The 20,958-nt window shown below is 45.5% G+C and overlaps 1 protein-coding gene across 2 annotated transcripts in view; it reads left to right on the top strand.

Moving 5' to 3' along the window:
* Nucleotides 1-20,958, top strand: part of PNP (purine nucleoside phosphorylase) — a 29,561-nt gene that overhangs the window by 4,963 nt on the left and 3,640 nt on the right. The window contains exons 1-5 of one of the 2 annotated variants that reach the window (XM_020812731.3): nucleotides 3,177-15,530; nucleotides 16,867-17,036; nucleotides 17,324-17,427; nucleotides 19,268-19,443; nucleotides 20,589-20,779. In XM_020812731.3, coding sequence (XP_020668390.2) covers nucleotides 15,514-15,530; nucleotides 16,867-17,036; nucleotides 17,324-17,427; nucleotides 19,268-19,443; nucleotides 20,589-20,779 — 658 coding nt within the window. In that variant the 5' untranslated portion in view covers nucleotides 3,177-15,513. Of the gene's footprint in view, nucleotides 1-3,176; nucleotides 15,531-16,866; nucleotides 17,037-17,323; nucleotides 17,428-19,267; nucleotides 19,444-20,588; nucleotides 20,780-20,958 lie in introns of those variants that run through there. The other variant, XM_020812730.3, reaches the window with a different exon arrangement.

The following is a 20,958-nucleotide window of genomic DNA, read 5'->3' as shown; positions in this document are numbered from 1 at the left end:
GTGTGATTTATGTATAGCAGTGGTCCCCAACCTTCGGCCTCCAGATGTTCTTGGATTTCAACTCCCAGAAATCCTGGCCAGCACAGGTGGTGGCAAAGGCTTCTGGAAGTTGTAGTTCAACAACATCTGGCGGCCCAAGGTTGAGGACCACTGATGTATAGGATTTCTGGGCTGGAGGCCAGAAGTAGAGTATGATCTGGATGGTGGACATCATCAAAATACCTTATAGTTCTACATCATCGTGCAAACGATGCTGTAGAATGCGGACAGGCACTGTCTGATGGTATCAGTGTGAAATCGGATTTTTCTCTCTCGATTTTACGAACTTGCAAACTAAGAAAAGTTGACCTGATTGTTTTCCTAAAGAGAGAGAGCTGGAAACTTCTGACCATCTCTGATGGACTGCATCTAAGATGCTTGTTGAGTCAAATGTGCACTTTTGCAGATAAAAGGTTATGTTCGTAAGGAATAATAAGCTGGGATGTTAGAGAATTCTGGCTCATTGGAAGTGAGTTGACCACTAGGATACATAGCTAGTTTGTTTCCTTTCTTAGCTCACCCTTATAATACAAGAGACTACAGTGGTGCCTTGCTTGACGATGTTAATTCGTTCCAGCGAAATCGCTGTAGAGCGAAAACATCGTCAAATGAAACGAAAACATCCAATTGAAACGCATTGAAAACCCGTTCAATGCGTTCCAGTGGGCTGAAAAACTCACTGTGCAGCGAAGATCCTCCATACGGTCTCCAGATGTTCTTGAACTAAGACTCCCAGAAGCCTTCACCACTAGCTGTTCTGGCCAGGGCTGCTGGGATTTGTAGTCCAAGAACCTCTGGGGACCCAAAGTTGGAAACCACTGTTGTCAAGAATAGCTTTGGCCAGTCATCCCCAGAGTAAGAGACTTAGTTTTCTTGTTCCCTAGTTACTGTTAATCAATAAGGGAACTCGGTTTATAGTTCAAAGTACTTTGGACTTCTTTCTACGAAAATGTTGAGGTGATGCTCTCTGCACGATGATGACTGTCTGTGAAATGCAGGGTGGAGTTTCATTATGCATGGATAGTCATCCATCAATGAATAAGAAATCAGTTTTCTTTTTGGGTGTAACTTTGGACTTCTGTTGGTAGGATAAAGGGGAGATTCTTTGAGGGATCAGAGAAAAAAACACACAAGGTCTTTCCTGTCAAAGGCTTTTCTAAGGAGGGGTTCTTTTGTTTCCGAGGACTTACGTGATCACTTGCCTGGTTTGAGTTCTAGAGGACCCAAGTTAAAATTGATGCAGAGCCCAATTTATTTGCCCACCCATTGGACATTTATCAACAAGACCCTGGCTGAAATCCTGCTGCTCGCTTACGCAAACAGAGTAACATGTAAAAGAGAATGGCCGCAAGCTAAGAAATTTCCGTAGCCCTTATCTGTTCCCCACCAAGTTGCTTGGCTCATCAGCATGCCACAGATAAAGGCTACGGAGATTTCTTAACCACAGTTTGCTTCTGTTACGCCATTTTCGTAACTGCTCAACAGGATTTCAGCCCTTGTTTTACAGCAGCCTTCATGGCAGGCATGTTGTGAAAATAACGGCGAAGGCATGGAGGCGTTTTGCCCATAAAATATTTGCAGGGATGGCTGCTAGGAAATTGTCTTTAGAAATATACTTGACCGGTTACGGTTATGAAACACTGGTGTAGATCCAGCCTTGGGCAAGTTGCTTCCTCCTTCCGGGACTGGTGTTGATTAACCAGCTTCAGACTGACAACAACAACCTCATGGGGTAGGTTCTTATGTTACCCACGTTATGCAACAAGTAAATATAGTAATGCCTTTTGTTTGATTTAGCAAAGTTGTTCTGCCGCTTTTAAGATACTCATGGTGTCAGTTCAGCTACCAGCTGTGCAAGCCTCGGGGCCAAAGCAAAAGGGGGGGGGCGATGCCCCTTCTTTGCACTCTAGTTTGAGGTTCCCCTAACACCGTCCCCATTAACGGGTTTTATTCCTGTTGCATGCGTCAAACCACCCAGTCCTTCCTGGAAAATCTATAACATCAGTTCCCGAGCTTTGCTGAGTCGCAACCCCTTTTTAATAGCCAAGTAATTTGCAACCCCCCTACCATGTTTGCATAAAAAGGCATTTTTAATGGAGTGAAGCCATCCCTTCTCAGAAAGTAGAAGCTCCTTTCTCCCCCAAATGGCCTGTTTCTCATACGTGCACATGCACATTAACTTTAATATCCGCTCTGAAAGATCAAGGAAGAAATTATTTAGCAAGGGCTACAACACAATAAGGCAACCCCTCCAGAAAGCAGTTTAGGGGTTTCCCAACCTGGAGGGGTCATGAACCCTTAGGGTTGGGAAACACTGCACTATCAACCTTAAGGGCTCAAACAGGCTGATAAATTCTCCCCATCATCCACACCCTGCACGTGATGTCTCTCCCAGCAGACATCAGCAATTCCGAGCGCCGCTCCTGCAAGCCGTCCTGTACTTCTGCAGCCTCAGCCCTCATACAGGGTGTTCTGAGATGGCGTGACGGGTGCTTGCTCCTTCAGACGTATCCTGCGGTTATTGCCTGTCTTGAGAGTTTGAACACACGGAGGCCACCTCCTTAATTCTCAGTGGCCTCTTTTTTGGGGTGTGTGTGTGTGTCTCCCTATCTGTCGGCCCGCAACAGCCTGAGTTTGCAATTAATCCGGAGTCGGACGGCTGTTCTTTTCCGGCTTGCAACCACCTTTCTGTTATCTGACTCTGTAGAAGAAGTTGCTGGATCCGGCCAAAGGTCTGACATCAGCCGTCCAATCTAGAGATCTCTGGAAGCTGATCAACCAGGATAACGGGCAAGCTGCCTATTGTTGAGGTGGGTGGGTGGGGGCGGAAACCACTACCTTTCATCTCCCCCCTCCTTTTTCCCAGGGTCAGGAACCCGCGGTGCTGACGCAGACACCTGGCGTGTGCCAACGGCAGCCCCTGTTCAGACGGGAACAATATGCCACCTTCTCGCCGCTTCCTGCTCTTTCGAAACCGGCAGAGTCAGGGCTAAGCCATCTGGGAGAGAGAGGATGGGATCCTGGACCCCCCCCCCCCTGATGTGGGCAGGCACCTGTTTCTGAGAAAGGAAACCCATCAGATCTCGAAGGAGCCCAACCGTGGTCTTTTGTTGCTTCTCAGAATGAGGGCCCAACCCAGTCCGGACACACAACCCTCCCTTTCCCCCCTCCTTCTCTCGATTGTGGTCCCTTTCTCTGCAACACCACAATCGGCCTCCGGGCTTGCATCACAGCCCTTCCCACCGGCCGCCAACCAATGGAGGAGTTGCCAGCCTTACACACCCCCTCACCGAGGCCAACGGGAAGGCGGAGATGCGGCCGCAACCCCGTTTCGGCCCAAGAGGGCCAGGGACTGTGCAAAAAATCATCAGAAATACATTCTTGGCATCCGGAGGTCACTGGATTCCTCACATTTTTGTTTGGTCTTTGACCCCATGGATGCCCTTTCCCGAGGTCCTCTCCCTGTGCCCTCATCCTGACCTGGCTGTCTCCAGTTTTCCTTTGCCCTTGTCTTCTAACCAGCCTTGGCTGAACTCCCAGGTGCCCTTAAATCAAGGGACTGTCCTGGTTTTCCATTACTTGTTCTTAGTAAATTATCACCTTTTTTTTTTTGGTCGTGGTAGGTTTTTTCGCATGTGTTGAGCCAAACAGCCCGGAAAACTTAACAACCACCTTCGGATCCTGGCTGTGAAAGCTTTTGAGGATATATCACCTTTTTGTTTGGAGGGAAGGGACTTTTGGGGGTGACTACCTTTAAAACCCATTCGATCGGCATGCTAACTTCTCTCCCACTGCCCCTTCGGATTTTGTCTGTGTTTATTCTCAGTGAATTAAATGTTTGCAATTTTAATTGTTGCGCTAAAGGCGATCTGAAGGGCTCTTCTGCTTCGGACGTTTCCCTCAAAACAGCCCCGTGAGGCAGGTTGGAGTGTCAGAGACCAGGTGGCCCATGGGTCTCCCGAATCTTAACACAAGATGCTAACCTCTCTCGATGTTGCCTCTTCCATCTGCAAATGAAGTCTGGGTGAACCACGTTTTCTGCAGTGATCTTGTGCAGGGGTTCACGATGCAACACCCCATGTAGAAGCAAATTATACCAGGGGTAGAGAGAGGTGGGCGGGTAGCTCACATCACAGGATGCCCACTTTTGACCCCGTGTTCCCTCACCCCAAGCGATTAGCTCGTGTTGGCTAAATAGAACCTCCAGCTTCCACAGCAGTATACCTCGGAATGCCAGTCAATTTCAGGGCTATATGGAGGACTAATCTCTATGCCCTACTTATAGTTGTGTTTTTATTTCTGGAAGAGGAATTTGGGAATATACTGTCCCAGGGGCTCTGCTAATTTGTCTGGCAGCAGATTAAACGGATCTTGATTTGGGAAGCAGGTGCTCTGCATTTAGTCTGCATTCTCAGAATATCTGAGTCAGGCATTTTTTTTGCAGCCTAGAAATGTAATTTTCTATCAAAGTAACCGTGTCAGTCTGTTTCAGAGTATTATGGGAAATATAAAAATAAAAACAGCACCGTTGTGGCACCTAAAAAACGAGCAGATGGGTTTCATTGTGAACGTCTGGATATCTGGATCCAGGAAAGCTCACATGGCAGTAAATCTGATAGTGATGAAGCTGCTACAATTCTTGCGTCTTTATTTTAATTTTCGCTCTATATGCAAAAGGCCATTTTTCCTGTTTTTGGGGTATGTCATGTGTTTTCCTCTCCCCACAAGATCACTGTGTGTTGAAACTGGATGACAGAATGAATGCCATGTTTTTCTACAGGGTTACTTAAGCGGTCTCTTGAATTGGGTCAGATTAACCTAGCTCGTTAAGCGTTTTGGCCTCTCCTGGCCAGCTGGGTATCCATTCAGAAAGAATGACCTTGCAGTGCAGAGCAAAGAGGCCAGGTCTTTTATTTGTATGTTCAAAAGCTGTTCACTGGGATGGGGTCCAGGGAGAAAAATCTTGGCATCTTTGAAACCAGAGGTGAAAACCTTTAAAAGAGTCAGCCGGTTGAATATGATGCATCTTGCGATGTAATCGTTGTTAAATCCTGCAAAGGCATATATACAACGATGATGGTGTTTTTAGAGCTGGGGAGTCAGTACCCCAGAATCATGCATTTCCACAGCAAGGAAAAAAACACTTTGTGCATGCTCAGAAATCCCAGTATGAGCTCAACAACAGGTGGAAATTCTGGAGGTGAAGCTTCCCATTGCATAGATTTGCGGTTGAAGTTTTCAACTCTGAATCCTATGAGGAAGATCATAAAGATGACTTATAAAATGTAATGGGTGAGGCCTAGATTGAATATTTTCCCTATTTCCTCTTCCAGTGTTTACTCTAATGTATCATCCTGCAGACTATTCTGTCATTTATAACCCTGAAGTGATACCGATCTGTATGTCTATCAAGTTTCATTTCAGCTTTAACTGTTTCTGTTTAGTGAGAGCCAGCTCTTGTTCTGTGTATTTCACTGTGGTAGGGTGGTTTATACCAGCCTGTTTATTTCAGGAAAAGAATTAGAATGATGATCATAGCAACACAGCACAGAAATCTGAATGCATTCCTAAGAGTGTTAGGAAAATCATGAAGAGATCCAGATTCTTCTGGCTTTCTACTCATTCTCTGGAGAGCTCATTTCTATTGCTGGTTTGACTGTAGGGTTGCCAACTTTTTATCTGTTTTTGCTCTTCTGCCTTTGATCCAGCAAACTTGGATAGTTGATAACTACTCTTTTTTTTGGCCAGGGATAGTTGGCTGATGATAGCTGAATAATAATAATAATAATAATAATAATAATAATAATAATAAAAAGAACAGGTGAGGTCAACTTATTTTATTGGTCAGTTGGCAATCCTTCTTAGCAAACGGACAAATATGAAACATTTACGAGGGGCCGGTTTTAGCTTTGCATGCCTTATTATTGTTTCATTGGATGGGGAAATGTTTTGCTATTTCGCAGGGCAGAATGAAATAAGGCTAGCAATAAATAGAGAGAACATTATGACCCTAACTTGGGGGTTTCTACCTTCCTTTCGGTAAATGCAATGCCAGTAACGTGTGTGTTTTTTAACATACTTTTCAGGAAGTGTGTATGTGCCTGTGTTGATCGGGTTCGTTAAAAGATCTGAAGCAGTTCCTTTTTTTTGGCGGGAAATGACAGCAGAGTCTCTTTTTGAACAGATTTATTCAGTTTAGCACGAGGGGAATATCTAACAACTTTGACAGCTTCAAAACAACGAATATCACATAACGGTCCATATTGTGAGGACGGCAACTCTGTCTTAAAACGGACAGGGATTCACGAGGGGCCAGCCCGGAACATTCCCGATCTCTGGGTCTCCTCATTGGAGCACTCCGAACCGCGCAAATGGTGCCACAGCAAGGGTGTCTGGCCCACTCTCCCTCTGGTGGTGGGTGGTCGGAGGGGGGGGTCCGGCCGGATCACCTTCTTCGAGTGACCTTGCCCCCGCGAATCAACCACGACTGTCCATTCTAAAGAATCTGCCGATGTCCCTTTTCCCGTGGACGCATCCGGAGCAGGCAACAATCCTCCCGCCTTTAGGTTAGGGAAGTCTTCCAGCAACCCCTTTCTTTCTATCATACCCTAATTCTTTCTTCTCTCCTATCTCTTTTTCCTTTTTCTTCCTTTCCCCTGTCATCGGTACACTCGACTGTCTCAACCCACTTGGTTCCCCTATATCAGTGATGGCGAACCTATGGCACGCGTGCCACAGCTGGCACTCAGAGCCCTCTCTGTGGGCACCCGAGCCATAAATCACCATTGAGAAATATTTACCCGTCCTCTGATTCCGGATTTTGGCACTCCCCTCTGCTGGTGCAGTGGTCCAGTGGAGGGGGTGCAATGGCGACCATGGGGGATTGGAGGACCGGTAAGTATTTCTTTGGTAATAATTATTTCTTTGGTAATACTCCCCATAGGGAGAAAAAAAACAACACACACAAGCATTTAACCCTTGCAGTGCAGGAGCAGTTGCTTTTCCTGAACTAAAACCTCAGTATTCGGGTTTTAATTGCGGTGGTGTTGGCACTTTGAAATAAATAAGTTGGTTTTGTGTTGCAGTTTAGGCACTTGGGCTCAAAAACGTCCGCCATCACTGCCCTGTGTCCTCATCCCACACAGGCAAAATTAGCTCCTCTTCTCTCTTTCCCTCTTCTACCAGACATATCTCAATCTGTTCCCCTTTCTCTTTTGATTCCCTTCCTTTCTCTTTCTCTACATTCACTTCTTTGCTCTCTATTACTCCCCCCCCTTGCTCTCATAGCTCTCTTCTCCTCGGGCATCTCTAGTTGAGGGGACGGCTCACTGTTTTTTTCTTCTCCTTTTCCTTTACAGCCTGAGAAAGAAAGATTGATAGAATGGGAAGCTAGTTATGTAGTTTGTTGTTCATTGCTTCCTGCTTCTTGCCCACAAGGAAAACCTCCTTTCGCGTCTGTCTGTAGCTGCACCACAGTTAGTTTTTTTCCACCCATTTCTGTAACATTGACACAACAGGTTCTGTTGTGACTGTGGAAAGCTGTGAGTCGCCCACCTTGAGTGACGTGACTTTCCGCCCTTTGTTTCCTTTCGTTTCAAAATCTTTTGTTTCACATTTCAGTTTTTGAAAACTGTCTGGAATTCAAGTCACCCTGATGCCTATGGTGACTATGGTGATAAAACATTTAATTATAAATATTCTGTTCTATTCTATTTTAATCCTGCCGTTCTCCTGGAGTGGGGGACCCAAGGTGGCATACAAAAATATTAAAATACAGACTTTGTTAAAAACATAATAAATCCTAAATGCAAAATCATGCCCATGTGTAAAACCATTAAATACAGTGATTCGGATTTTTAAAAAGCCTTCCCTTCTCAATTGCCTGGTGTGTCCTGAAAAGTTGTTGGCCCCAAGGAAAAGATTGAAGGGTCCGGGCAAATCTCCTGAGGCAGGGAGTTCCATAATCCAGGTGCAGCCTTCCTTCCCTCCAGTCAATTAACTGATCTTTTTTTTCTTTTTCTTTTAATCACCCCATCTTGGCAAGGATTTATATAATTGTTAAAATTGTTTTAAATGTTTTATGATGATGTCTCTGTGATGATTTATTATGTATGTAGGCTGCTCCGAGTAGACTTTGTCTGGGGGGGCGGGGTAAAAATCTAATAAAAGTAAAGTAAAAGTAAAAGAAGCCGTCTCTTCAGTCTTGACTAGATGTGAAACTGGTGGGACTGAGAGAGGGCATTCCATTAAAAATCTTAATATACCCATGGGGGCTCCTACAGGGAAATACAGTATTTCAGATAACCTGGACCTGCGTCATAAAGATTCCTCTCCGCCTGCAGCTCCGACTGAGAAAATGTGGGCCAGTGTACCTCTTTGGAAGAATCAGGTGGCAGATGGTATCAGTTGAGATTACAGGAGAGGGGTTAGCGATGTGGTTATAATTCTTCCCCACAGTAAATGTTTTTCTTGGATATAAAGACAACGACAACCGAAAAAGCACATTGGGGATAAAAAGGTAGCCACCGCCAAGCTGCCCCTTCCCGTTTTCAGGGTTGTTTGCTTTTTCCCTACCATCTCATTCTGCTGCATGTATACATTCGAACTCGCCACTCATTGTTTGGAACTAAATAGGGCGGCCTAGAGGAAGTGTGTTTTGGGTGGGATCAATGAAGCCGGAGGCAAAATGAAACCCTGTTTGAAGAAACTGCAAATGAGATTTTTCTGGAGACAGCCGTGTTCAACTCTTCGGGAAAACGCTGAGTGCTTAGGATGTGAGTAGGTTCTATGTGGCTTTCCCAAAGATCCCTGAGAGCATGTCGTTTGGACCAAGGATGAGAAAAATCTGGATTATGAGTCCGTTGTGGCCTGTTGGGGTGTGTATGTCTTCTCCGGGGTGGCCCACAAACCTTTGCTTCTGTTCTTTGTGGCCAGAGATTTTTTTAAAAAGTGTGTGAAGGCATTTAAACTTGCAATACTGTACCTTGTGCAGCTGGAGTTTGCTGGCCGGCCAGGTTGTTGGGTGTAAGTGAACTGTGCTTTTCAGGAAAGCGTTGAGCTGTGCTTTGCACGCCTGCAAGCTGTTCTATTGGAGCTGATTCCAGAGTGAATATTTAGGATTAAGCTGTGCTTTGGCTGCCTGGTATGAAAATGTCCAAACAAATAGATAATGTATTCTGTGCATGCTCAGAGACACTGCCCACCATTGAATTACTTGACTCATTCCTAGCAGGGGGCTTGCGTCATGCGGAGAGGTCTCAGTGCCTCTGCTAAGGAATGTGGTCTGGGGTCGATACGGGAGGAACATCAGTTTCTCAGCCAGACAATTTATGCTGGGTTTAGTTTTTGCCCTGGCTATTCAGGTTCTTCCTCTGCCCGAACCTGCTTTTCTTTTTAATGAGTCAGGCCAGACCTTATCAAAGGTCCTATTTTGGGAGTGAGACTCAAAAAAAGCCCAATTAGGATAGCCGCTGGCCATGTTGATGGGGTCATTTTCGCCGTTGCAGACCAGAAAAAAAAAAACACTTCTAAGATGTGGGTCAGATGAACTGGCTGGTAGACAGACTTCCCAGGTCCTTATTACCCTTGTTCTGTGCACCTGTGCTTTAATCATCATCATCATCTTAGAATTGCAGAGGGGGAGACACATGGGGATACCGAATACAGTGGTGCCTTCCTAGACAGTTACCCCGCATGACAGTTTTTTTGCTAGACATTGAGTTTTTGTGATTGCTATAGCGATTCGCAAAACAGTGATTTCTATGGGGGAATTTCGCTGGACAATGTTTGGTCCCTGCTTTTCGCTAGACGACGATTTGCTTTTCGCTAGACAATGATTTCGCTAGACAGCGATTTCAGTGGAACGGATTATCATTATCTAGCGAGGCACCACTGTACGACCCCCATCGTAAGTCTGTGCCAGGAAAGGGAAGGTACGTCAGGTAGATCCCTTCCCTTGCTTTCTTTTTTCTTTTTTTTAAAAAGGAACACATAGTCCGTCATGCATTGAAAAACCTCATACAAAATGTACTCGGAAGTTTGATGTTGCAACTTTGGCCCGCAGCATCTCTTGCTGCACTCCGACAGGCAGTCAGAACATACCTCAGCTTTGTTTTTCTCTGACGCAGAAACTATGGATGCAATCGATTGCAACACTCACAACCCTTCCAGCCAGGATCTTCCAGTGTATGGGCTGGGGATGATGGGAATTGTCATCCAGTGTGGCCACTGGCTCCTTCATTAACTGTGCCAGCTAGTAAAAGGAAGCTGGAAATTAAAGATTCCTTTCAAAGAGCACTAACAGCAGCCTTAGCGGGAGGGCAGCTTTTACAGAACCGGCAGAATCAATGGAAGCACAGTAATCCTCTTTTGTTACTTAAATGTGGTAGATTTGGGGAAGGTTGTATGGGGTGAAGTTGTTCTATTTAAAAAAAATAGAGATGCTTTCAGTCATTCGGTTTCAAAATGAAGGCAGGTTGTGGAAAGCCTTGTTCCTGCTTTAAATAATAAAGCCATGCCCTGGAATGTGGGCAGGTTGTTGTTGTTTAGTTGTTAAGTCATGTCCGACTCTTTGTGACCCCATGGAGGAGAGCACGCCAGGCCCTCCTGTCTTCCACTGCCTCCCAGAGTTGGGTCAAATTCATGTTGGTCGCTTCGATGACACTATCCATCCATCTCATCCTCTGTCATCCCCTTCTCCTCTTGCCTTCACTCTTTCCCAACATCAGGGTCTTTTCCAGGGAGTCTTCTCTTCTCATGAGATGGCCAAAGTACTGGAGCCTCAGCTTCAGGATCTGTCCTTCCAGTGAGCACTCAGGGTTGATTTCCTTCAAAATAGATATGTTTGTTCTCCTTGCAGTCCAGGGGTCTCTCAAGAGCTTCCTCCAGCACCACAATTCAAAAGCATCAATTCTTTGGTGGCCATCTATCTTTATGGTCCAGCTCTCCCTTCCATACATCACTACTGGAAAAAACATAGCTTTGACTATGCAGACCTTTGTTGGCAAGGTGATGTCTCTGCTTTTTAAGATGCTGTTGAGGTTTGTCATCGCTTTCCTCTCAAGAAGCAGGCGTCTTTTAATTTCGTGGCTGCTGTCACCATCTGCAGTGATCATGGAGCCCAAGAAGGTGAAATCTGTCACTGCCTCCATATCTTCTCCTTCTATTTGCCAGGAGGTGATGGGACCAGTGGCCATGATCTTAGTTTTTTTGATGGAAGAATGCAAAATAAAAGTACACCTGAGATGTTCCGCAGAGTGTTTTGCGCTCAGGGCTTAGTAACATGAGCTGGTTCTATGTGCTTTGGCATGTAAACAAACAAACAACATTTTCCAATAGATTTCCTCCTCCCTAATCTGATCTTCAAGGAAACCATGCAAAATAACATTTGAGTACGCTTTGCACATGCTCAAAAGCACTCTCTTCTGATGAGTTCATATAGTCCAAGGCTGGATCCGGTGATGGAAAGGAGGGGCTGGAGCCCATGACATGGTGGAGCCTGACAGTTTGAGGGAGCAGGACATCCGTTGGGGGCCAAAAGATGGCTTCGTAGTTGGGATGAGGGAAGGCAGTTAAAGAGGATTGGAGTGGGACCGGAGGGAACTGGGTTCAAGTCCCCTCGGAGCCATGAAACCGACTGCGTTGGGTGATGATTGACCGGTTGCTCTCTCTCAGAACTACCTCAGAGGGGCGTTGTGAGGAAAAAAAGTGGAAATGAAGAGTGCCACGAGGGAAAGCCCGCTGGAGGAAAGACGGCATAAATGTAGGAAATAAATCATTAAAAATAAAATTGCTTTTCTTTCTTGGCCCCCCTCGCCTTTCCCCATGCATTGATTTCTTTCCCTCTTCGGTCTCCAAGGTCTGTTCTTCTAAAGCTGTCTTTTCACTTAAGACTTTGCTACAGGCCTCATGAGGTGGCCAGGAAATGTCTCAAGTGCTTCTGAGAAAGATTTTTTTAATAGGTTTAACGAGCAGATTAGAGGGTGACGTCAATGAACGCAGTGTGTGAGGCGCTCATAGATCTTCATGAACCTCTAAATCCTTTCACACACACCCCTCAATCTTCCTGGTCCTTTCGGGGGTCTTGCAGGACCCTACCAGGTTTCTGTGGGGTTTGGGCCCATTTCTGTATTATTTTTTATGATCTCCTGGCCTAATCACTGCCAGAGGGGCAGGAGGTGCCAATTCAGAGGATGAATGGTTAGGCAAAAGACTCCAGGATTAGCCCCCCCCCCCCCCGGAAGCTCCTTCTATGTTTTAAGAACTAGGCAGAAGGCAGAAAGAAACCAGGAGTTCCAATACGATCTTGCCATTTCCCTGGGTTTATGCATGGGGCCAGAATATGCAAAATAAATAAATAAAAATTAGAAAAGCGACGGGAATTCTCCTAAAGTCTCCATCCTTGGCTTTCCCGATTCCTTCTCTTCTTAAGCTCTTTTTTTCTCTCTCCCTTTTTTCTCCATAGAGAGGCTACTGTACAGAATCGCTTGCATGTGGCAAAGGCATCTTGGAACATAGGGGTCTCTTTTTTTAGGCCTTAGAAAGGGGCTGGGTAACCTCTGGGGTCTTGGGATCCCCATTTTGGCCTCCAGACCCCTCACTGTAGGCTGTGCCGGCCTCAGAAATGACTGGTTTTAGTCATTAAAAAAAACAAAACAACAACAAAATAGAAGCACGAAGTGCCTATATGGACCCCATAGGTTCTGGGTGCTAAAACCTGCCACTCCTAGCAGCTTCTAAGAATAGAGAGAGGGCTTTTGAAAGGTATGTATACCTAAGATCATATATCTATGATGCACCGCATCTCTGTGACGCTAAACCAAGACACTACAGGAGACACAAAGCACACCCATAAAGTCAACAGCGCCGTGAATCAACAAAAAGGGAGTCGGTGTCATCGGGTAAGAATGATGCTAGGCTGTGAACCGTCTGACCAGGAATGAGTGAAAGAGAGAAAACAGAGACAGACAGACTTCCGTTTTCCTCCATCAGCTTAAAAAGTTGTCCCCAGAAGGGGGGGAAATTCCCTTTCATCACAACTGACACGAGGCTGAATGAGAAAATTCCGGGAATTTGGGGGTACATTCTAGGTCCAGGGTGGGGTGACATACAGTACATATACATAAGCTATAGGCATATGTATATGTATTGTAGGTCACCCCACCCTGGACCTAGAATGTATCCCCAAATTCCCAGAATTTTCTCATTCAGCCTCATGTCAGTTGTGATGAAAGGGAATTCCCCCCCTCCGGGACAGTTTTTTAAGCTGATGGACGAAAATGGAAGTCTGTCTCTGTTTTCTCTCTTTCACGGTTGTACGGTTGACAGCCTGGCACCATTCTTCCCCAGTGACACCGACTTCCTTTTTGTTGATTCATGGTGCTGTTGACTTTATAGACGGGCTTTGTGTCTCCCGTAGTGTCTTGATTTAGCGTCACAGAGATGTGGTGCAACAGTCTTGTCAGAAGGTGGAATCGGTTCATTGAGGTCCTGGCAGCGTGTATCCTGTCAGATAATAAAACTTGGAGACCCCTGAGTCACCAATTTCTCCCCATGACTATACAGTGGTGCCTCGCTTAACGATTACCTCATTAAACAATGAATCTGCTTGACAATGAGGTTTTTGCAATCGCTTTTGTGATCGCAAAACAATGTTTTAATGGGCAAAATTCACTTCCCGATGATTGGTTCCCGGCTTCGGGAACTGATTCTTTGCATTACGATGATCAAAACAGCTGATCATTGGGTTTCAAAATGGCCACCCGCTGTGCTTTAGGATGGATTTTTCACTGCACAGGCATTGGAAAACGGCCGCCCTATGGAGGATCTTCGCTGGACGCTGAGGTATTTAGCCCATTGGAATGCATTGAGCGGTTTTCAATGCTTTTCAATGGGCTTTTTTATTTCGCTTGATGACGATTTCGCTCTACAGCAATTTCGCTGGAATGGATTATCCTCGTCAAGCGAGGCACCACTGTGTGTCTGTTTGTCTTGTGTGCCACCAAACTGATTCCGACTACAGTTTGCCCAAGGCTACACAGGCTGGCGCTTCTCCCTGGAGGCACACTGGGGAATCGAACTCATAACCTAGGTTGAAGGATTGCAGAACAACTACCGTTGTGGAACGAGTTCTTGCGTTGAATTACGTTCTGTCTCTCGTAGTGAACAAATACCTGCAATAGATACCAACTACAGATGTCCGGATATCTCAAGGGGGTTGGGGAAATGAATGCTATTTAAAAATTTAAAATCCTGGTCATTTTATTTGTTTTGTGCTTTTTTAAAATTCTGATTTAAGGATTTGAATTTTGGTTGAGGGGGGTTGGATGACGCCAAAAGGAGAAGTGGGGAAAGTGTAAGACTTTCCCAGAGTTAAGAAAGGGGGATAATTAAGAAATGATGGCAAAAATATTTGGGAATGGGTGCTTTAAAAAGAGTATTGGGGCTGTTACTATGATGCTGTCATTTTATTTGTTTTATTACATTATTCCCCCCTCAATCCAGGCATGGAATCCTTTCTCCCAAAGGGGTAAGGATAGTATTGCAATTTGTAGGGCCGTGGAGCAACAACGGACAATCATCCTCCTCCCTCTCCCCTCCACACTTTTAGCTTTGCCGCATCTTTAACACAAGCTTCCTTTCAAGCAGGTGGATGTAGCCTGGCCTAACACCTGTGCTTAAGACTGCTGCTAAAAACATAAGGCAGAATTTTAAAAAACAACAGCTACCTTAGAGCTACGTGGAATGCCTTTCGCTGGCTGAGATTGGTGAGACCCGTAGTCAGGTCAAGAGAGTTGTGTTTAATTCCTGAACCAAAGATACCCCCTTGCTTTTTTCCATCCGAGAATGGTATGGTAAATAAATTGAGCAGATGGGATATGTAAGAGGAAGAAGGTAGTGCTCTTCTTCTGTTAACGGATTCCGTCACATCTTTCTTGCAAGGAGCTCTCCCCACTGTATCTCACAACAACCATGTTAGGTAGGCCAGGCTGTTAAAATAACAACAACATTCCCATCTTGAGCTTCATGGCCGAGTCTGGTCTTGAAACAGGATCTCTTTTGGCCCTAGTTAAATCTATGTTAAGTGAGCAGAATGCTGGTCTCTGGACATTGTTGGACTACAATGCCCACGATCCTCTTCAGTTGGCCTTGCTGGCAAGGGCACATGGGAGCTGTAGTGGGAGCAACCTCTTGGAGAGGCCACAAATTGCTCGCTACGGCTTTAAACCCACATTGCCTGGACGAGACAAACAACTTCCTATTTATTCTCTCCCCTAAATCCAGCCAGCGGATGTAAACTTCCTCATTTGTCTCTACCAATGCAAAGAGGCTTAAAAGCAACCTTCCTTGATGCACCTCGGCATAGATTCATTTCGAGCGGCTCATTCCCAGGTGGAAAGCTACAAAGGCCGCGGTCACCCGTCCGGTTCCCCGAGTGGAAAATTTTTAACTACCAAACAGTTTTAATTTCTTCTAATGGCCCCAAAGAAAAGGTTAGAGGAGGTGGTGGCAGCCGAAAAGGGAAATGTCACTTGCGTGCATCTTTAGAATGTGTTTGGGGTCATTACATAAAGTGGAGGTCTCTCTATTTCAGAATGTTGCACCTTAATGAAAAAGTACCAGGTTTTTTTTTTGTTTTGATTAGAACATGTAGATTGGAGAGTTTGTGGTTACAGAGGGCAGAAAACGGAGCTGTGTTCTTTCAGAAGGATAATGTTGCGGAAAAGGAGCCTGATCGCGTAATACAGGAGGGGCGATTTGGTGGTGGTTTTTTTGGAAATGCAAAGAGGTTTGATTGCCAAAGTTGCAAAACAGGATGTTTCAAGCCGGCACTGTAAATGAATCTGGGTTCCTGTCCTCCCTTATAATCCACAATTATTGGCCCACTAATTTTCACCTCTCTTTTGAGCATGGGTGGAATACCAGATACATTCGCCAATATCAATGAAAATGCATCACATTAGCTTCAGCAAACTGCAGGTATCAGAGTCTCGTAGCTGCACATGTGGAGGTGGCAGTATATCTACCGTGCAGAGAGGTTATAAAGATTGTTGGAGCAGTGTGTGGATCAGGTGTTATCAGCAGCAGATGTGTGTTACAGGAAAACATTACTTCCCCAACAGACTTTTCAACAAACGAGAATAATTATTTTAGTTTATAGGAATGGGTTTTTTTTTTTGAGGGGGGAAAGATATGGTTTCTTGACCCAAGCCATAGGAATATTTTTAAATATTAGGGAAGGGAGAATCTTGTCCACCCCCAGCTCCATGTCACCGTGATGTTCTCAAGCGCTTCCAGTTCATTTGGAAGGCTTTAGAATTTAAAGCCTTCATAATGTCGTAGTTTGAAGATTGTGTAAAACAGGGCATTGACCTGCTTTATGAATATCAAGAAGAAACAGCAACGAAGCAAAAGCTAAAATAAAAAGACAAAGACATTGAGGCCCCTGAAAGACCGACTGCTGTATTGTAAGGTGAGCTTTTGGGGAACAAGTCCACATCTCACGTTAAAATATAGCAGTTCGTCTTTAAGGTAATCCAACATCTTTCTCTCTCTTCTATGCTGGCACAGACTAACAGGTTAAACTGCTTACCGAGGTATTCAACTGGCTTAGAAATGTCTTTGTGTTTGCTGCCCCCTAGTGGTGAAAGTGGCATGAGATGGACTGACAGCTTTAAAAGGAAGCCACAGGCTTGCATTTAGAAAAGTTGAGGGCAAGACGTTGTGCAGAGCGCTCGTTCATGGGGTCGCCGTGAATCGGAGGCGACGTGACAGCCCCATAACAGCAACAAGTGGCATAAAATATCCTTCTCCTTCATCTTCTCTTAGGTACACGTATGAGGACTGCAAGCGGACAGCAGACTGGCTCCTGTCGAACACCAAGCACAGGCCCCGGGTGGCCATCATCTGTGGCTCTGGCCTGGGAGGGCTGGCTGACCTCTTGAAGGACCAGGTCGCCTTTGAATATTCCAAGATCCCCAACTTTCCTCAGAGCACAGGTAAAGAAGTCAACTTTGGGTGTTTTTCATCATTCGGAGCACAAGGGGGCAGCAGAGAGCAGCTACAATGGAGAAGATATAGTAATGGGCACCCAACCTTGGGTCAACCTTGAATCTTGGACTTCAGTTCCCAGAAACCCCCCCGAGCAGCATAGCGGGTGGTTGAAGGCTTCTGGGAACTGAAGAACTCCAAGAACCCAAGGTTGGGAGCCCATTGCCCTGTAGAAGCTAGTGGCCAACAGGGAAGCCTCCATGCGTGGTTTAACCCTTTCCTTGCCTCTCTCCAGTTGTAGGCCATGCTGGAAGGTTGGTGTTTGGCAACCTCAGCGGGACGCCGAGCGTGGTCATGCAGGGCCGCTTCCACATGTATGAAGGCTACCCACTTTGGAAGGTGAGTCGTTCCACAGACCTCTATCCCCTTTCCAGAAACAAAGGGTGTCCCCCACCACTAAATGCCAGGGAATGAAAGAAAAATGCATAAATGACGAAGACAAAAACATGGTGGGCACCTTAAGGACTAGCTGCTATCTTTTAATGTGAGCTTTGCTGGAGAAGGCCAGTTGTTCAGACAACGTCAAGAAGTGTTTTGGAAAACTCGGAAGCTTGTGATTTTTGGGGACACTGTAGTGAACTCATAAAGATATTATTGAATTTTAAGACAGTCTTTGAGCACGTGCAAAATTCCTTGAATGACTGCTAACGCCACCTCATCTGGAATTAATGGAAGAGTCCTCCAAGATTTTGCCATTTTCCAGTTGCTATAGAATAGTGGTTCCCAACTTTTGAGATCCCTAGTTGTTCTTGGACTACAACTCCCAAAAGCCTTCCCCCACCAGCTGCGCAGGCCAGGATTTCTGGGAGTTGTAGTCGAAGAACATCCAGGGACCCAAGGCTGGGAACCACTGCTGTAGAATTTTAAGGATGAGCTTTATGGAACACCTGAGGAGTGTACTGCTTGAGGTACTGGAGTAGGACGGGGAAACTGGGTTTAAGTCCCTGATCAGTTGCAAAAAAAAATTCACGATTGACATGGAGCCAGTCCTATTCAGTCTTGACTCCCCTGCTTCACAAGGACTGTGAAATAAGGAATCACAGATTCCTCTTACTCTTATTAGGTGAAGGGTGGGATCAAACACAATAAATGCTCACAATAAATAGAACATATTTAAGGTAAGCCTTTAGTTACCACTTTGTTCCTCTCTCCTCATTGGCAAGTATGGGAATAGCATTCATCGGCTTTGAGATAAACTGTGCAGAACTTAAAATGTGTTAAATGTTTTGTTTGTTTGTTTGTTTTTTTGGACTTATATACCAGTTATGGAAGGGTAGCCATTCACTTGTAGAGTAAAACCCCTGTACCTATGGGGGATAGACTCTCCCCATGATACTGAAAAATGCAGATTCTAGCAAATGCTATTTTAATAGCCACGCTCTACATACCTAGGTTTCTGCCTCCCTCTAGTGGCTAGTTCTGGGAACATCAGCTTTAGAAATCTATATTTCTAGGATTTTTCTTTTAATACTTTTAATATTTTCAGACCTGTGGATAAGGGAATCAGTGGATACTGATGCCATGGACATAGAGGTCCTAACGTACTTTCATTTGTCATATATTTTATATATTATATAAAATTTATGACAAATGTAAGTGTGTATATTTTTACGAAATGGTACAATTCTCTTCTTTGAGTGCCAAAAGAACTGGCCTTTAGATACTGTGTGCTTTGACAAGGAGTAGGAGGTGTGGGAAGCAGTTTGTCATTTTGTGCCCTGCCTTAGGCAGCAAAATATCTTGGGTCAGCTCCACCCCGCTTACCAGGCCGTCTTCTGGATGTAGATGGATATGATAGATTTGGGCAAAGACTCCCTTCTGTAGTCGTTAGGTGGGCACCATAATATTCTTCAGAAAATCCGGTGGTTATGTTGGCAGGGAGCCATGGACTTTACGTGCTCCTCTCGTTTCGGTCTTATCCATGACATTGGATCCCGTCCTGGATTTCATTCGCAACCTTGATCAGAGGTTATAGGGAAGTAACCCCAGACCCCTAATTGCTAATATGCTATGCTAGCTTTGGAATTGAACTCCCCGACAGGAACTTTTTTCAGGTTCAAGGGTAGAGTCAGGGTGTGATTCTTTTAGAAGATCCTCTTTTTTCTTCCCACTTCTGGGTGTTGGAAAAGGACCCCTTTCAACCTCTCATCAATCCTGCTTCTGTTTCCCTTTTTTCCAGGTGACCTTTCCGGTCCGAATCTTTCACCTTCTTGGCGTGGAGACGCTCATCGTCACCAACGCCGCCGGAGGACTGAACCCTGAATACAAAGTGGGGGACATCATGATTATCCGGGACCACATCAACATGCCTGGCTTTGCTGGGCAAAACCCCCTGGTGGGGCCCAATGATGACAGGTGAGGAAAGGGGGGGAAGGCGGCATTCTCACTGTCCCTTTGGCTCTCTGTCCCACCAGTGTTCTGTCTCTATGGTTGTTTCTACGGCAACAGCTCAGGCCTAGTATATTTAGGAGCAAGGAGTGAGGGACATCTTGGTCCACATTGTCAGGGGTAATCTCTCGAGGTCCATGTGCTAGTGATGGGCGGAGCCAGCCCCCAAAGTGGGCGGGGACACCTCATTCCTTCTTGAAAGTCTTTGGTCCTGAGTTCCAAACTCCTAGTCCAAGTCTCTATTAACAATGAGCTTTTTTTCTCAAAAAAAGAGAAGGGTGGGTAGATTCTGTCGAGTCACCAACAACGCCGAGTTGAGTCACTACTGTGACTTAATTTATGTATTTATTCAATGTATATCTGCTTGTAATAGTGCCAGGGCACTCCTGTGGGCGGTTACAACAAATATAATGCAAAACAAACAAACAAAGCATTAAAAACAACTACAATTAACCCTTAAAAACATGTGGCACAGACCAATCAGATCAAACTGGAGCAGACCGTGGAAAGGGAAAAGAAAGCAAAAAAATCCGACTTGACAGCAAGTCCCACCTCTCCAGTCCCCCTTCCTGCTTCTTTTTATTCCTGTCCATCAAGAGGTAGACGGGTGGGGAAGGCAGGTGGCTCTTTTCCAGAAGTCTAAGCCACAACGTGAAAAAACTAATTTCTTTTTTAAACCACAGATCTAAAAATGTGTGATTTGCCAAGATGGCTACTGGCCATGCTCTCTGGGGGACTCCAGGAATTGTAATCCACGGAAGTAATTTTTCGAAGATCTGGATCTGTTACGAAGGGCTTTTAAAATGCCTTGAGGCCTGCGCTGACCCAAGGCATTTCCCTGCCTGAGGCAGAGCAGCGTCTTCCTGTCCATCACAAGCTGTAGTTTTACACAAATTAGTTTTACACAGGAGGAAGAAAACCTCACAAGTTTTCTTGTTCCACTTTCAGACAGGAAGAAGTAAAATAACAAACATTATCAGGAAAAATGATTGCTATTCTTCTGGGACACACAAAATCGGCTCCCTCAGCTGACTGGCTGCTTCCCTCTGCCTCATGGAAGGGCCGGTCCAGCCTTTTAAACCTGCTTTCCCCTCTCCCTTTCTCTTTACTAGGTTTGGGGCACGTTTCCCACCCATGTCCGACGCCTACAGCCAAGACCTGAGGAAACTGGCGCATGCGGTGGCCTCTGAGATGGGCTGCAGCGGGTGCGTGCGGGAAGGCGTCTACGTGGCCTTGGGTGGCCCCAGCTACGAGACGATCGCCGAGTGCCGCTTCCTTCAGCGCCTGGGCGCCGACGCCGTAGGTCAGTCGGGGGGGGGGCAGAGTTAAGGAGAAATACTTGTAGAGAGGAAAGAGGAGGTGGACCAGTGTTGTTGTTCAAAAGTAACTCCCCTGTGCCTGTGTAACAGAAGTAAATTTTGAGTTGTACTGCGTAATAAAAGCTGAGAAAGTGAGCCGATTGTGGAGAAGGACTTGAGCGAT

Source organism: Pogona vitticeps, chromosome 6, assembly GCF_051106095.1.
Source record: "Pogona vitticeps strain Pit_001003342236 chromosome 6, PviZW2.1, whole genome shotgun sequence".
Lineage (NCBI taxonomy): Eukaryota > Metazoa > Chordata > Lepidosauria > Squamata > Agamidae > Pogona > Pogona vitticeps.
Note: the sequence above shows the minus strand (reverse complement) of the source record. Positions and strands in the feature narration are given on the sequence as shown.